The 17632-nt window shown below is 50.0% G+C and overlaps 1 protein-coding gene across 8 annotated transcripts in view; it reads left to right on the top strand.

Annotated features, from left to right (window-relative positions):
- Window positions 1-17632, top strand: part of HDAC11 (histone deacetylase 11) — a 36116-nt gene that overhangs the window by 12397 nt on the left and 6087 nt on the right. For 2 of the 8 annotated variants that reach the window (XM_015566034.1, XM_006766967.2), the window contains 6 exons: window positions 9137-9253; window positions 11874-11950; window positions 12988-13050; window positions 13973-14069; window positions 15044-15222; window positions 15437-15512. In XM_015566034.1, coding sequence (XP_015421520.1) covers window positions 9137-9253; window positions 11874-11950; window positions 12988-13050; window positions 13973-14069; window positions 15044-15222; window positions 15437-15512 — 609 coding nt within the window. Of the gene's footprint in view, window positions 1-9136; window positions 9254-10214; window positions 10258-11873; window positions 11951-12987; window positions 13051-13972; window positions 14070-15043; window positions 15223-15436; window positions 17228-17632 lie in introns of those variants that run through there. The other 6 variants (XM_015566031.1, XM_006766969.2, XM_015566032.1 and 3 more) reach the window with 6 other exon arrangements.

The following is a 17632-nucleotide window of genomic DNA, read 5'->3' as shown; positions in this document are numbered from 1 at the left end:
GGAATGGGGTGGGGAAGACCGCAGTTTGAAATGGGGGGTCACAGAGGATCTTACTGATGTCACCATGAGCTGAGGGCAGTGAGGGAGTACGTTATGGGGGCATCCAGGAGGGCATTCCAAGCAGAAGAATGAGCAAGTATAAAGGTCACGAGGCAGTGGTATCTCCAGTGTGTTGTAGGCACAAGGAAGGCGATGTGGCTGGATTGGAGGGGATGAAGGGAGGCTGGTAGGAGGTGAGGTCAGAAGGGGATAGGGCCAGGCACCCGTTGCTGTGGCTTTGCTCTGAGAGAGGTGGGAGCCATGGATGTATTAAGCAGAGGGACATGACCTGATCTAGGTTTTAGCCTAGTTGCTTGGCAGCTATGGTAAGGATAGGCTGTCAAGACAGAAGCAGGGAGACCAGTGAGGAAGGAGGTTGTGTAGTACTCGTTGGGAGAGGTCCTGGGCTCTCAGACCAGGCAGCAAGCAGTGGTTGAACAACAAGATATTCTGTTGTTCAGATGATTAGGGGCATGTGAGAGAAAGAAGGCAAAGACGCCTCAGAAACTTTGGCCTGAGCCCCAGGAAGCCGGCATGTGAATCGGGCCTAGTCACTGCCCTTATAGTATCACAGTCCTGTGGGACAGAGGGAAGCACAGTTTCCAGAGACACAGCACCAGAAGGCAGATGTCCCAGGAAAGTTTCAGGGAAAATGGGACCCCTCAGGATCTATGATTCTCTCTTATCTTTCTTTCTCTCCTTTTTTTTTTCCTTTCTCTTTTTTCTTTTTTTTTTATTGTAAAATTCACATGACATAAAATTAATCATTAACCATTTTAAAGTATAAAATTTAGTGGCCTTTAGTAAATTTACAATGCTGTGTAAACCATCACCTCTATTTAGTTACAAAACATGTTCATCACCCCAAAAGAAACCCTTCCACACTAAGCAGTTGCTCCCATTCCTCCCTCCCCGCTACGGGTGGTACCACCGTCTGGTTTTGCTTTCTCTGGTTGTTTTACATAAGTATACCTGGATTCATAGAATATGTGACCTCCTGTGTCTGGCTTCTTTCACTGAGCACAGTGTGAAGAATCATCTACCTTGCAGCATGCATCGGTTCTTCATTCCTTATTAAAGCTGAATAATATTCCATTGTGTGGATATACCACATTTTGTTTATTTATCAGCTGATGGATTTTGAGTTATTCCCAGCTTTTGGTCTTTGTGCATAGTGTTGCTATGAACATAGGTACAAGTATTCATTTGAGTACCTGTTTTCAGTTATTTTGGTTATATACCTAGGAGTGGAATTGCTGAGTTGTACGGAAATTATTTTTAACTTTTTTTAAAATATATTTTATTGATTTTTTACAGAGAGGAAAGGAGAAAGATAGAGAGTTAGAAACATCAATGAGAGAGAAACATCGATCAGCTGCCTCCTGCACATCTCCCACTGGGGATGTGCCCGCAACCCAGGTACATGCCCTTGACCGGAATCGAACCTCGGACCTTTCAGTCCGCAGGCTGATGCTTTATCCACTGAGCCAAACCGGTTTCGGCTATTTTTAACTTTTTGAGGAATCACCAAAATGATTCCCACAGCAGCTACACATTTTACATTTCTTTTTTTTTTTTTAACTTACTGATTTTTAGAGTGAAAGAGGATGGGAGGAGAGAAACATCAATTTGTTGTGTTCTGACCAGGGAATGAACCCACAACCTTGACATATTGGGACAATGCTTTAATCAACTGTGCTACCCAGGCATGGTCCACTTTACATTTCTAACAACAGCACAAGGGGTTCATCTTCTCTACATCCTCACCAACACTTATTTTTCTGTGTTTTATTTTTTATTGTGGCTAATTTAGTGGATGTGATATGGTATCTTATTGTGGTTATAATTTGCATTTCCATAATGGTTAATAACATTAAGCATCTCTTTATGTGCATTTTAGCCACTTATATGTCTTCTTTGAAGAAATGCCTATTGAACTCCATTTTAAAAATTGGGATATTTGTCTTTGCTGTTGAGTTGTAGTTCTTTATATGTTCTGGATATTATGTGATTTGCAAATAATATTTTTACCCATCCTGTGGGTTGCCTTTTCACTTTTTTGATAATGTCATTTGATGCACAAAATGTTTAAATTTTGCTAAAGTTCAGTTTATCCATGTTTTTCTTTTGTTGGCTGCTTTTGGTGTCTAAAACTGTGTTGCCAAACCCACGGTCATGAAGATTTTACCCTTGTGTTTTCTTCTAAGAGTGTTATAGTTTTAGCTTATATTTAGGTCTTGGATCCATTTTGAGTTAATTTTTGTATATGGTGTGAGATAAGCATCCTTCATTCTTTTGCATGTGGATATCCAGTTCTCCCAGAACCATTTGTTAAAGAGACTGTTCTTTCTCTATTGACTGGTTTAGCACTCTTGTAGATAACCAATTGGCTATAGACATATAGATTTATTTCTGGACTGTCAGTTCTTTGCAATTGATCTATATGTCTATCCTATGCAATACCACAATCCTATGTTTTGATTACTGAGTTTGTAGTACTTTTTGAAATTGGGAATTGTGAATCCTCTATGTTCTTTTTCAAGATTGCTATTCAGGGTCCCTTGAGATTCCATATGAATTACAGGATCAGCTTCTCTGTTTCTGCAAAAAGGGCCATTGAAATTTTTATAGGGGTTATATTGAATCTGCAGATGAATTTGGAGATAATTGCCATCTTTACAATATTAGGTCAATCCACGAACACAGGATATTTTTCAATTTATTTAGATCTTTAAGTTTTTGCATCAGCAATGTTCCGTAATTTTCAGTGTAAATTACTTTGTTCTTGGTTCTTCTTGGTTCAATTTATTTCCAAGTATTTTAATTTTTGATGTTATTGTAAATGGAATTGCTTTCTTAATTTTCTTTTTGGATTTTGTTGTTAATGTATAGAAATACAACTAATTTTTGTGTGCTGATCTTATGTCCTGCACTTTGTTGAATTTATTTATTAGGTTTAATTGGGGGTTTGTGTTTGTGTTTGTTCTTTAGGATCTCCTAAATATAACATCATGCCAACTGTGAATATAGGGAGAAGTTCCACTTTCCTTTCCAATTTAGAGGCATTTTATTTCTTTTTATTTTCTAACTAGGGGCTCAGTGCACGAAATTCGTGCATGATTAGAATCCCTAGGCTGGGCTGGCAATCAGGGCCTATCGGGGCCTTCTGGCTGCCGGCCGGGGCCTTCTTTCATGTTGCGCTGCCCCTTGGTGGTCAGTGCACGTCATAGTGAGTGATCAAACTCCCAGTTTCCTGGTCGAACTCCTGTGGGGACAATTTGCATATTAGCCTTTTGTATATATAAACAGATTGCTTTGGGTGGTACTTCCAGTTGAACAGAAGTGGCAAAAGCAGTCTTCCTTGGCTTGTTCCTGATCTTAGGTGGGAGGTTTTTAGCCTTTTACTATTGAGTATGATGTTAGCAATGGGAGTGTGTGTGTGTGTGTGTGTGTGTGTGAGAGAGAGAGAGAGAGAGAGAGAGAGAGAGAGAGAGAGAGAGAGAGAGAGAAACACCCTTTGTCATGTTGAGGGAGTTCCCTTTTGTTCCTAACTTGTTGATTGATTTTATGAAAGTGTGTTGGATTTTGTCAGAGGCTTATTTGGTCATCAACTGAGATGATTGTGTGGGACTCCCCTCTCCCCCTTCTCTCCTTTTGCTCCCACTTCACTGCTGGAAAGTCCTGACCCAAACCAAGTAGTTGGGCACAAAGGCCCTGACATATGACCAGGCGCTGGGATGGGCAAGCACATAGGCCATGCACTTTGGTGGGCCGTGGGCATCAAGCTGGGGTAAACCTCACAGGTTCACTGTAGCTCATTCATTCATTTGTTCAGCACTGTCTGAGGTCAAGTTCCCTAGAGTAGTGGTTCTCAAATTTGCTTAAGCCTCAGATCCTCTGGAGGGCTTGTTACAACACAGATTGCTGGGCCCCACCCCCAGTTTCTGATTCAGGAGGTTTGGGGTGGGCCTGAGAATGTGCATGTCTAACAAGCTCTCAGGTGCCATTGTTGCTGCTTGTTCAGGAGCCACACTTGGAGAAGCACAGCCCTAGAAACAGAGCCTTATGGGATTTACCTGGGGCAAGGTTCCAGGAGAACCCTCTGGGAGAGGGAGTCAGGCAGAGAAAACAGGAGAAAAAACTGGGCCTACATGTGGGTTCACCAGGATTGTGACCTCAGCCTGATCCCACGGGGTGTGCTATAGGCAGGGCATTGTCTCAGCAGCAAGAGGCCAGGTTCTCACAGGCTCTCCTGGGATGGGACAGGTGAGATGGCCTCCTCGGGAGAGGGTGCAGGTAGGGATCTGGGGAGGATTGACAGCATGTGCAACAAGCATCTACTCTATGCCAGGCATCATTTTCAGCATTGTCTGTGGAGGTAGGGATGTGGGGGAAGATTGACAGCATGTGCAGCAAGCACCTACTGTGTGCCAGGCATCATTCTCAGCATTGCCTGTGCAGCAGGAAACAAGTGTGTGCCTGCTTTCCTGGAGCTGCATTCTTCTGGGAGGGACAGATAACAATAGAGGTATTGTTATTGTCAGGTAGAAACCAGTGCTGTGTACAAAGATGAAGCAAAGGCAGGGGTCGAAGGGCCAGGTAGGGGGACTTTAGATTGGGCACTGAGGACAGGCCTCTCCAATGGTCTAAGTCCTCATTCGAGGCCTAGTTGGGAGGAGCTCCTGTTTCATGGATGAGGAGACAGGAGGATGGAGGCACAGTTAAGTAGAGGGCTGTGTTCAAATTTATATTGCAGTGGCAGAGTCCAGAGTTAGACAATTGACTCTGAGGAAGACTTATGAACCTTGTCCCTTTCCTGCTCCCATCCAGCCTGTCCTTCAGTGAGTGCCCTTGCCTGGGGCCAGGCTGTCAGAGGGCCTGGCCTGCTGGCAAGTCTGGGCAGTCCCACTGCAGCCCGCTGCACCTCCCAGATAGTGTATCTGTTCCTGGCACTGGAGCATCTGTGTCCACCACCCCCCATCCCCCAGTCTGTTCCATTCCTTCCATTTATGTTTCACCCTGGCCACTGTTTCTTTCTAGGGTAGCTTTATCCAACAGAACTTGCTATAGTGATGGAAATGTTCTAGAAAGGCTCTGTCCAGTTCAGTGGTCAGTAACCACATGTGGCCATTAAATACTTAAAATGTGGCTAGTGTGACTAATAAACAAATTTTAATTTTAAAAACTTAATTTTTTTTAATTAACTTAAAATTATATGCAAATAGCCATTTGTAGCTGGCAGCTACTGGATTGGATAGTTCATTAGTGAGCTACACCACTGCCTTGCACAGGAGCCACAGTTGAGCTGAGAAGAAGGATGATGTGTCCAGCCCTGTTTACATGGGCAGAAGTCGAGAAGTATTGATAGGCACCTTCTCCTATGGGAGCTGGTCCCTTTGGCTGAAACCCATATGTGCTGTGACTTAATGCTTGGCCCATGTAAAATTCATGCTCTAGCTCAGTTTCCCCAGTTTTATCCTATGTGACTGCAGCTTTGTGAAGATCAGTACAGTATTCTATATAATAGAAGCCTAATATTCTAAGTGTCTGGTCATCCATTCAACCAATCTAAGCGTAATATGCTAATGATATGCTAAGGCCACTCAACTGCTCACTATAACATGCACTGACCACCAGGGGGCAGATGCTCCAACCAGTAGATTAGCTTGCTGCTGGGGTCCAGCTGATCCAGACTGAGCTAGACGATTGGGACGGAGCTAGTCAGGCCAGACATGCCCTGGAGCCCTCCCACAGTCCCTTCCGGCTGGCCAACCTCCCGCGTCCCTCCCCACCCCAGTCATGCACCAGTGGGGTCACTCGGCCTGGCCTGCACACTCTCGCAATCCAGAACCCCTCAGGAAATGTCAGAGAGCCAGTTTCGGCCCGATCCCGCAGGCCAGGCCAAGGGACCCCCCTAGTGTACGAATTTGTGCACCGGGCCTCTAGTGTTATATTAAAAGCAAAGCGGGCAGGCGGAGGTTTGTAGTAAGGAAGTTTGGGAAGCAAGGGGTGAAGCAGAGTTACAGGGGATTCTGTAGCAGAACTTCCCAGAGCCTTTAATGTGCCAGCATGGGATGTGACCTTCCAGGACTTCCCAAACTCATTGGTGTGGACCTTTCCTGATGGAGAGCCATTGTGCTATAGCTGCTGTGGAATCCTCTTAGAGAAAGCTATTCTTGAGGTAGTGTCCATCGCAGACCCTAGGAGGTTGTGTGGCTTTGTTTCTATTCAGACCTTCCCTCTGCTGATTGTGATGGCAGGCAGTCACTTAATGTGTTTCTTCAGCGGCTCTGTTGTGTATTCACTCATTTTTTCCAAGAAAACAGTGGCTCCAGGCCTTCCGTCTGCCAGGCCTGTGGTGGGCAGGGAGATGGCGTGATGAACAGGGGAGCTGGCCGCCCTGTCCTCTCTAGGTCTGTCCCCCACCCACATATGCGTATGCACATACTATCAGCCAGTGGTCATTGCTACTGATTCTACGCCAACAGGAACCCCCAATTTGGGCTGTAGCGAAGAAGGAAATGTTATTTCTGTGCAAACAGCCCAATTGCAATACAGCATGGCTGTGAGGTGGCCCTGGGGTGAAATGGCCCTCAGATGAGACCTCTCAGGCTAGCAGCTCTGCTCTGGTTTAGTCGGCTCCAGCCCAGCCCAGAAACCAGTTCCCAGTCTCTAGTGGAAAGGGAAAATGTACTGCGGGAGCCAGAAGGGAGCTGGTATAATACAGATAAATCCCTGCCCCTGGTCAGTCCATTCTCAGCCTATGAGGACTCCATATCCTCAATTTGGTCCCAAAGGCACTGTCCTGATTGGTGAGAATGGAGCTGATCTGATTGGTTGGAGAAAATGCTGATGGGTGATATAGGTGCGCAGATCCAATTGGACAGGGAAAACCTCAGTCCTATTGGTTGACATAGGGTTCTAGGAATTCCTTTATATGGGCTGGCTCAGGTGGCAGAAACACAGTGCAGGCCGTGTGGTTTGCATGAGAGGCTGCTGTTTAAAAACGGCTGAGGAAGGCAGTATGGTCATCTCTACTTTCAGAGAAGTAATCCATGCCCCATGGGCCCTGCTTTCAGGTTCCTTCCCTGGAGTGAGGGAGCAGAGCAAGCCTCCCCCTCAGCTGTCCTCAGCCCTGCCAGCCTGAGAGGCCTGACAACACAGGTGTTCATAGCAGTGCAGGCAACCTGACAAAATGTCTCCCCTTGGCCAGTGGCCTCAGCCACCAGGGCCCCGTTGCGGGCTGACTGGTCCTGTCCTGTCCTCCTGCCCCAGCTTCTCCTGGGTGCCCTCGCACTACCACCACCCCTTCCTGGCTCTTTCCAGGCACATGCTTTTTCTGCAGGCCTCTCCAGACCTAAATCTAAATCTCTCCACACTTCTCAGTTCTCTCTCACTGGATGCCTTGGCAGACTCACAGCCTCACTTTGCTCACTCCTTCCTGAAACCTTCTCTGTGTCTGGCTTCCTGAGTACCTCTGGTCCCTACCCCCACCCCCTGCCACCACACACAGACACACACACAGACACACACACACACAGACACACACACACACACAAACTCTCCCCATCATCCTTCTGGTCCCAGGACAGTCCTTTTTTGTCCCAGTGGACTCCAACCTGGGCTTTGCCCTTCAGTGTTGGAGTCCCGGAGCTCTGACTTTGTGTCCTGGACCTCTGTCCATCTGTTCCCCATATGCCTTCTATTAACTGTCCCCATCTCACCTTCCCCAGACCCTCATATCCCTCACTTCCTCCCTGGGGCTGCCATTATTCTCATTCCCCTAACTCACTGGTTCTCAACCTGTGGGTTGCGAACCCTTTGGTGGTCGAATGACCCTTTCACAGGGGTCGCCTAAGACCATCCTGCATATCAGATATTTACATTATGATTCATAACAGCAGCAACATTACAGTTATGAAGTAGCAACGAAAATAATTTTATGGTTGGGTCACAAGATGAGGAACTGTATTTAAAGGACCAGAAGGTTGAGAACCACTGCCCAAACTGGTTCTGCTATAACTACAGCAGTGTGGGAAGCACTGGCTGAGGTTCCCACTGCCCTGACATGCCTGAGAGCCTTCGCAGCAGACCAGCCCTCCGTGTCCCAGCTGTCCCTAACTTCTGTTAAATGTGGACTTACTTTTCTTCTGCCAGTAGTCATTTTTTTTACCTTGACCCCTATAGCTGGATAAATCTTGTTCACCTTCAGTCTCTGCTTTCATGTCACCACCTCCAAAAAGCCTGTCTGCCCCTACCCCACCCAAACCGTGTTCGTCTCCATCGCAAGGCTTGTCACATATGAGTATTTCCCATCCAGGCTGCAAGCATGCTGACATGAGGACTGCACCAGCCCCCACCTTAACAAACATTTACAACGTGCCCTGGTCCCCTCCGAGTCTGCCTGCGATCAGTGGGCGCAGGGAACATAGCATGGGCCCCGGTGCATTCTCAGCCAGGCAGGAGGTGGTTCAGGATCTGGAGGCAGGGACATTTGCCCAGAGGCCTGAGAGGTCACAGGAAAAGCTGTGTCTGATCTTGGTGCAAATGCCTTTTAGGTGGCCCAGTCCTCCTGCCTCAGTAGCTGGAGAGGAGGTAGGACGCCTCTTCTGAAAGGAGGTCCAGTTCCCAGTAGATGAAGAGGCTGGAGAAGCAGGACATCTGGGTTTCCAGACTTGGCTCTGTGACTCACTGTGTGACCTTGGCAAGAAAGATCCTCCCTGATTGGGACCTCAGTGTCCCCTTCTGTACAGTGGGAGGGCTGGGTCATTTCTGGGTTTGTACCTCTGTAGGATGGAATCCTCCTCAGCTCTTGTTTTGGGCACAAGAGGGCAGCCAAGGGCTTTGGAGTGCTGAGGAATGTGGGCCAAATAGGCTTGAAAAAACTGTATTGGATAAACTGATCGTTACTGAGCCCCAAACTTGGTGGGGCCAGACTGGTGGGGGTTCTTGTTTCTTATCATAGTAACTACACCTGGCCCAGAGTTCACCCAGGACACCTGGAAACTGCCATTACAGAAAATCTGATTTCCCAGCTGCTGCCTCTGAGCTCTGGGCATGGCAGCGGGAGGCCAATGGCCTGCGTCTCTTTCCACAGTGGTCCTTTGCTGTCGCTACCATCACAGAAATCCCCCCTGTCATCTTTCTCCCCAACTTCCTTGTGCAGAGGAAGGTGCTGAAGCCCCTTCGGATCCAGACAGGAGGAACCATAATGGTAGGTGGGGAGGCAGGTGGGACACAGGGCTGGGCTGGGGATCCCCACACCTGGTTCCTTCCTTCCTTTGGGCTGTTGCCCACCCTGGGCTTTCCATATGGATGCCCTCTTCCCACTTAGTAGTGGAACAAAACCGAAGTACTCCTCAAGGCCCAGCAGCTCCCCTCAAAGCCTTTCCCGCCCCAGGGCATCAGAGTTCACTGTTCCTTTTTCAGGGATGTCCAATTGAGTTACCATATTTGCTGGTGTGTAAGACACCCGCATACCCCAGAGATATATCCTAAAGTGATCACTCCAATGTACTCCAATTTAAGATGGAAATGATGTCAGTGATGGATGGTGCTCCCCTGTCTCCTGATCGCAGGTGTGGCGATGAAGAAAACTCCCAGCAAAACAGGTTTCATGTCCTGTCTGTAATTCTCTTTAAAATGAGCCATAGGCTGCCAAGTTCATTGGAGGTAGAGAATCATTTCAGACTCCCGTGTGCGATATCTAATTCAGATCTGGTAAATGCCTGTTGACTACAATAGTTTTCTTTTCAACCTGGAAATTTGTATCTTTTTTTAGTTTTATTAGAGCATTACTTACTGCCCTCCCCCTATACTTTGATTTCCTATGGATTTCAGTATTCAGTGTACTATATTTCTATGAGCCAAAACTTGTCTAATTCCCTTTAAAGGCCACATTAAAATCATTGTCAGCTTATGTGTGATCATAAGTACTTTTATTTATTCCAGTTTCTTCACAAAATTGCACTGCACATCCCATATGCCAGCTAATCTGGTACTTGCTTCTGGGATTGAGTATACTGGGAGTGGATGCTTCCTTAGCCCCACCTCAGAGCTCATTCCCACTTCAGAGCTGGCTGGAAATAGTGTTTATGGGATGAATGAGTGACTCAGTGAATGAGTGAGTGAAGAAGAGGGCTTCCCGTGCCCTTCATCCTGTGCTTGTCTCCCAGGCGGGGAAGCTGGCAGTGGAGCGAGGCTGGGCCATCAATGTGGGTGAGTGCCCCGCCTGGGGGAGCTGGCCTGTCCTAGGCCTGGGGGCAGGGAGGACCAGAAGGAACCTGGAGGAAGTGGCTATGAGTTCAGAGACTCTGGTGTGTAGGAGGGACAAACCAGTGCCTCCATCTGGCATGGAATCCTTGTCTAAAAGAGTTCTCCAGATTGCTCCTCAGTCCTGTCTTTGCATACTTCCAGTGGTGGGGAGCTCACTCTCCCAGGAAGCCTGTGCCATCCCCTGGACAGCTCTGCATGAAGCTGAAACCAAAAGATTCCATTAACCTCTGGGACCCAGGACAGCCTTAAGGGGCTTGGCCATGTCATGGTGGGTGGGCTGCCCAGGATCAGCATCACTTTATTCTCAAGGACCTTGAGGGCTAGCATTCCCCCAGTCCCTTGGACTCTCCCACAAGATTGGCTCATGGGAGCTGCACGGCCTTCCTCGTCCCTGCTGTGTTCCTCATGAAGGCTCAGCACTTCAGTTTGTGAAGCCTTGTTCTGTCCGGGCTCTCATCTAAGCTGGGTGTTATTGTTCAGTCCAATTATATTGATGAGAACATGGACGTTGAGAGAGGCCTAGTGGTTTGCTCAGAGCCCCATAGCTGCCTTCCCCAACCTCCACCTTGGACTGTGAACACTGCAAGGCCTTCTTGGTATGGCCAGATACCCATCATTAGGTCTGGCTTAACCATGATATTATGATACTCTGCTGAATAAACAAGTGAGTGATATGTGCCATGTGTTTCTACAGGGGTCTCAAGAGGACTCAGAGGCCCTTGGTTTGAATCTTGGTTCTGCCATTAGCTAGCTGTGTGACTCAGGGCAAGTTGCTAACCCCGCATCACTCTCTGTGCCTCAGGGTCTTAATCTGTAAAATGGAGATGGTCCTGTGGGGAGGCTTCAGTGAGCTCCGTGCTGGTTAGGAGTTCACTATTGGCTGTTATCTCGTCACTAGGATCCAATGACAGCCTCTTGGGTGGTGCAAAGAGGCAGTTCCCTGTATCCGGGCCCTGGCCTCACACTGCCAGGTGAGGCAGTTACTGGGCTCAACTTCAGAAGCCCTGCAGCTCAGTTCTTTTAGGGGTTGCAGGGAGATGGGCTCTGGCCTCTGTGGCTATGGTCACAGGGTTGAGGGGTAGAGGAGGCCGGACCCTGGTCACCGTTGCAATGGGTAGCCATGACCAGCAGAGGGTGCCCTGCCTGATCACCCTTTCCCACCACCCGGCAGAATCTGGGGGTTCCCAAGGTAAACCTGCCCCATAGCTCCACCACCCTTTTCTGGTAGGAGGACTCACATGTGGGCAGCCCAGCTCTATGGAGACTTACTGTCTTGGGAAGGATGAGCTCTGTCCCTAAGAGGTGTGAGTGGACACTGGAGTCTGACTTGTTGGGATACCCTAAGAGGTTTCTTTCTCTGACGAGGGTGGCTGTAATGGCAAAGCTACCTCCTGACTTGGGGATAGTGACATATCTAGGCACGCAGCTCACTTTGTCAACCTGGAGTCCCAGGAGCCTTCCTGGGAGCTGAGCAGGGTGGGCATGTGGAAGGGTAGCAGGGTGTGCCTAGGTCTAGCTCTTGAGCCTGGCCCTGACTTCATCATGTCTGCCTTCCATAGGTGGTGGCTTCCATCACTGCTCCAGCGACCGGGGAGGGGGCTTCTGCGCCTACGCAGACATCACGCTCGCCATCAAGGTGTGCAGGAGAGCATGTGGGAATCACCTCCAAGAGCCCTCCCTGGGACCCTCTGCCACTCCCAAGTTTGTGTTCTCACCCCACATTATACAGGAGGGAAGTGAGGCTCAGGGGAGGAAGGTCCCCGCATCACTCAGCCAGGCTCAGGCTCAAACCCAGATCTGACTCTCCTCTGTGTTGCCTGTGACAAAAGGGAGATATTACAGCCTTCAGCAGTGGCAGGGGCTGGGGAAAAGCATGTCTATCAACAATATAAGAAGGGCATCCCTACAGAAGAGTGAGGGGAGGTAGAAATAATAATAATGATCACAGTAATACTGATGACATTTACTACAGGCTCAAGCCTATGCCAACCTTTGTTCTCCATGGCTTACCTCAGTGAATCCTCATGTTACAGATGAGGAAACTGAGGCCAAGAGGTGATGTCACACAGCCAGAGGGGCAGAGCTGGCATTGGTCTCCATGTTTGTGGAACCCCAGGGCTCCCCCTGACCACACCGCACTTGGTCTCAGTCTGGGCTTCCGGAACAGGTCATTGAGGTTCCTGTTCTCACAGGGCACACAGACTAATGGTGGGGGTGAGACAGGTCAGCAGACCCTGGGCATTCAGGAGGCAGACACACAGGAGAGCTTGGAGGGTGGAGAAAGGGGAGGAGGGCTCCCACAGGAGGAATGTGGACCTGACCTGTAGGAAGACAAAGATTGTAGAATAAAGTTCCTGGCCCAGTTTTGAAGGGAGGCTTCTCCTCCCCCGACCCCCACATTTCCCCAGGATTCCTGGGGTGTCACTGAGGGCCAGCCTCACTCACCTGCTCACCTCCTGACTTCTGCCCTTCAGGGCGCAGCACAGGACCCTCCTCCAGGAGGGCTTCCTTGACCATGCACACATGCTTCTCTGGAGCTGCATAGCTCTCCTGGGTGTGTGATGTCTTTGCCTAGTCCTCCTGCCCTGGCCCCTCACCAGCTGGGAGTTCCTGAGGGGCTGTGTCTTCTGGCCTGTGTGGGTCCTCACCTCTCCCCTCTTCTCCCCTGGGCAGTTTCTGTTTGAGCGAGTGGAGGGCATCTCCAGGGCCACCATTGTTGATCTTGATGCCCATCAGGTGAGTGCCCCGTGGGGGCTGGGGTCTTCTGGGCTCCCTCCTCAGCACTCCTCTATGTGTTCCCCATCAGCTTCCATCATACAACCTACACTGTGGGACTCCTCCCCCTGGAAACATCCCTGAGCCCCAAGGCAGATCTCTGCCACTTTCATCCTGCTCTGCCTCTCTCCCACTGCCCACCCTCTCTGTGCTGGAGAGACTGGAAGCAGAGGGTCCTTCTTTCTCCCTCTGCCCCTCTCGCCCCAGCCAATGCTCCTGTGAAATTGAGGGTCCTTCCTCCCTTCTCCTGACTGCCTCCCCAAACCAGGCTGGTGGCTCTTCCTAAAATCCCTACAGGTAGTGCTATTCTTGTGCTTTAAACCCCTCAGTGGCTCCCTAGTCTGTGCACAGAGCCCAGGAGCCTGTGTTCCTGCACCCCAGGAAAGTGCTCATTCATGTGCTTCAGGGTTGCTCAGCCACTGCTACCCAGGTCTGGCTTCTATTGTCCCAGGTGGGACAGGGCATGCATTGGGTTCTTGAAGGCCCTCCTGCACCTCTCTGCTGCTGTGGCTTTGTGATGGTGGGACTGCTCCAAGGTCACATGACACTGAACTCCTGAACCACATGAGTACAGCCCTTACAGTTTATGTTTCACACTCCTGATCCCAGCCAATTCTACCACAGACTTGAGAGGGTATGGGGCCAGGATTCCTGCCTTGTGTCCTGGAGAAGACTGAGAGGGCTGGGCTTGCTTCAGATCATGCTAGAAGGTCATGGGGCCAGGTGTTGAGGTTGAATCCTAGCTTTGTCACTTTATAGCCATGAGACCCTCTGCCAAAGGGCAAACCACACTGCTCAGACACAGGGCGGTCGGGGTTGGAGGGAGGGTCCTGTCTTTGCTGAGGGCACTTGCCTGCAAGTGGCTCCCATGTTCTCCCTGCAGGGCAATGGGCACGAACGGGACTTCATGGGTGACCAGCGTGTGTACATCATGGATGTCTACAACCGCCACATCTACCCTGGAGACCGCTTTGCCAAGCGTAAGCTGCCCGCCACCCTCAGTCCTGAGTTCACTCATGCTTGGATGGGGCTTTTCTCCTGAGTATTTCCTATGTGCTGGGTCTTGCAAGGTGGGAATTGTTCCCATTGTACAGATGAGGAAATTGAAACCTAAAGTAGTCATATGACCCACCCAAGATTGCATTAGCCTGTTTAATAAACATATGGATGGGTCCTTATATTAGGGGTAACCATCAGAAGAATAAAAATAGACTCCTAGGATGCATCTGTCTATAGAACACAGGGAATGAGCAAAAGGAAATGAGGGAAAATAAGATAAATAGGGTATTCCAAATAAGATGGAAGAAATTAGTTCAAATATAATAGTTGGTAAAATAAAAAGAAATGCAGGCAGGTTAAACTTATCAACTAAAGGCAGAGATGCTCAGATGAGCTATGAAAACTTGAGCACCTGCCCACTTTGTGGGTTGGGGACCTTTATGCTGGAAGGGCTAGTGAGTCTCCTGTGGGCACTCAGCTGCTGGTATACCCCAAAGGACTAGTTTCAGAAATGAATCTTGAATGTGCGGTGTTTGGACATGAGGGCACAGCTTGGTATCCCTGTGTCTGGGCAAGGTGTTTTATCCGCAATTCCCCTTCTCTCTTTTGGGTTCCCGCTTTGCAGCTCTTGGTGCTCTTTTTAGCTGAGTTTCCCCCACCCCTCAAATTGCACTAAAGTAAAGAAAGCCCTATCTAATGTGGATGTGTTGTTTAGGGTTAGCAGTACTGTCCTCACTAGACATTCATTGGACAGTACCACAACGAGAGGAAAAGGATGGGTTTGTTTGTGTGTGTGTTTCTAGCTTAGTTTTGAGTGAAATAAGAGGCTGAGCAGTGCTGGAGTCAGCTTATTTTCTAGTCCTTCCTTGGGCACTGGCAGGGATCCAAGCAATCTTTGTCCTCTTGAGCTCAGTTTCCTGTCTCTGCAAACGGGAAATTCCTGTGTCCCTCTTAGAGGCCATAAGGCGGAAGGTAGAGCTGGAGTGGGGCACCGAGGATGACGAGTACCTGGATAAAGTGGAGAGGAACCTCAAGAGAGCCCTTCAGGAGCATCCTCCCGACATCATGGTGTACAACGCAGGCACCGACATCCTCGAGGGGGACCGCCTTGGTGGGCTGTCCATTAGCCCACAGGTATGTCCTGAACTTGGGGGTGGGAGGGCAGGGGATGGTCTCCTCTGAGGACTCAGCTGCAGCAGGACAGGTGGACCACATTGGTGCTTCTCCTGATATCAGAGCGGATGGGTGGAAACAGCTGCAGTCCAAGCAGGGCTAGACCTGCAGCAGAACCTCTTGATACCATGAGGGTCGGGGCCTGCCTGAGCTCACCTTCCCAATCTCCCAACAGGGCATCGTGAAGCGGGATGAGCTGGTGTTCCGGGTGGCCCGCAGATGTCAGGTGCCCATCCTCATGGTGACCTCAGGCGGGTACCAGAAGCGCACAGCCCGCATCATTGCTGACTCCATCCTTAATTTGTATGACCTGGGGCTCATTGGTCCTGAGTCAGCCAGCATCTCAGCACAGAACTCAGACACACCTCTGCTACTCTAGGAGTTGCCCTGACTGCACTGCCCTTCGAAGCGGTTCTCTGCCTGCCTCCCACCCTGCCCACCCCTCAGTGCTTCTCCTTTTCTAACCACATGGGATGGCAGGGCAGCTGCTAGGGGCCCTGAAGGGCCTGGGGCTTGTCCCCACCCAGGCCTGCCTTCAGGGCCTGGCAGACAGCTCCTCCACTCTCCCCCTGGATGTTCAGGCCCTGTGGAAGTAGGCAGTTCACCCAAGGAGAGAGGAGGGCAGGCGAGGCTCTGGGGGCTGCAGAGAAGCCCCCCAGGGGTCAGGATGCTCCCTCCCGTTTTAAAAAATGTCAGACCCATGTCAGACCAAGGAAGCTTCCATTTCTGCAATGGCTGGGCCTCCCTCCTCTTAAGTCATCAGATTTGCTTCCTTTCTTGTCTCAAGCATGGCCTGAGGATCTGGGGACAGCCATGTGGGTGGGACTGGAACCCGGCTCTTGGAGCCCGGCCTGGGGTGGGGACTGCACTCGTGGCCTGCAGGCTGGAACCCTGGTCCTAGATGTGAGCAGTGGCAGGGAAAAGGGAGGTTTCCCTCCAGCATTCCTTTAGTAATGCAAGGGCTGGGCATAGTCTCAGAGCCCCTTGCTGACATGTGGATGGGAGGCCTGAGGGGCCCCGTCCCTGCTTCCATAGGGGCCCACCTGTGCAGCGGGGAGCAGTTTGGGGAAGAAGCACTTGGCTCGGGACCTCGGTGCTGGAAGCATAACAAGGCTGCTGACCCTAGTGGGGAGGGCAGAGGAGATGAGGACTGGATGGGGAAATCTTGAGTGGGGCAGGTGGCCAAGCCAGGTGCTGCAGGAACCAAGGCCCCAGGTAGGGACTGAAGAACAGAGGAGGCCAGGCCGGGGTTTCTGGAGGGAGAGCAGAGGGTCTCCATCTGGGCCTATAAGTTGTAAGGGAAGGGGGCTGGGGCAGGGCCCTGGGTGGGGCTGCAGAATCCACTGGCCTCACCCAAATTCCTGGGGGTCTGATGACACTGTCCAGGATCCCTAACCTTGTCCTCAGCTCTACTCTGAAGGGGACTCTTGGGTTCCTCAGGAAGCTGGCTTGGGGGAGAGCCCATTCCATTGCCTGGGTGTGTTCTTAGTGGACGAAGGTGGGGCTAGAGACGTATCTGGGTCCCAGGTCCTATGGGTTTTGTGGCCATTATCCTCTAGGGTCGCTTCTGTAATCTCACACTTCCTCCCTCACACTTCCTCTGCTGCAGCTTGGGTGGGGGTAGAATAAAGTTCCAAGATCACAAACTGTAAAAAATGCTGACCTTCTGGGCAAGACCTGAGGCATTAACCATCACGTGGACCACCACACCACACTCCACCCTCCCACCCTCCCACCCTCTGCCTTTGTCCTTGGTATCTCTGTATCTGATCCCTAACATCCCTTCATCTCCAGTGACAGCCTGTGACATCTGGGGAAAGGCTGTGATGCAGCACCTCACTGTGAGCTTCTGTTTGTAAAGAACCATAAAGGCTCTTCTTGACTGGGCCTAGTCACTGTGTGCTCTTGAGATGAAGAATCCCTCCCTCCTATGAATTAAAGGAAATAAACATTTAAAATGCACATAGCACAAGGCCTGACATCAGCAGCTGCCCAAGAAGTGAAAGTATTTTATTCTACCCTCCGAGTCTTATGAAGTAGTCATTATTCCCATTTTACAGATGATACAGTGAACAACGTGATCCAAACCCCATACACATCTAGTGAGGCATAGAGCCAGGCTGAACCTAGCTCTAGTGGACTCCAAAGTAAGCATCTCAGCTGCCTCAAATTTAGCAGGGTTGAAGGAGATGGGGGGAGGTCATTGCTCTCCAAAGACGAGGGTCTGGGAAAGTATGGGATGGGAAGGCAGGAAGGGTTCGACTCTGATGGTGGCTCTGCACAGTGGGTGCTCCTGCAGGGCAGCACATTGTGTGTGCGTGTGTGTGTGTGTGTGTGTGTGTGTGTGTGTGTGTGAGCGGGCGCAGGAGCA

The sequence above is a fragment of the Myotis davidii genome, unplaced genomic scaffold (assembly GCF_000327345.1).
Source record: "Myotis davidii unplaced genomic scaffold, ASM32734v1 scaffold282, whole genome shotgun sequence".
NCBI lineage: Eukaryota > Metazoa > Chordata > Mammalia > Chiroptera > Vespertilionidae > Myotis > Myotis davidii.
This window is presented reverse-complemented; position numbering and strand designations above follow the sequence as displayed.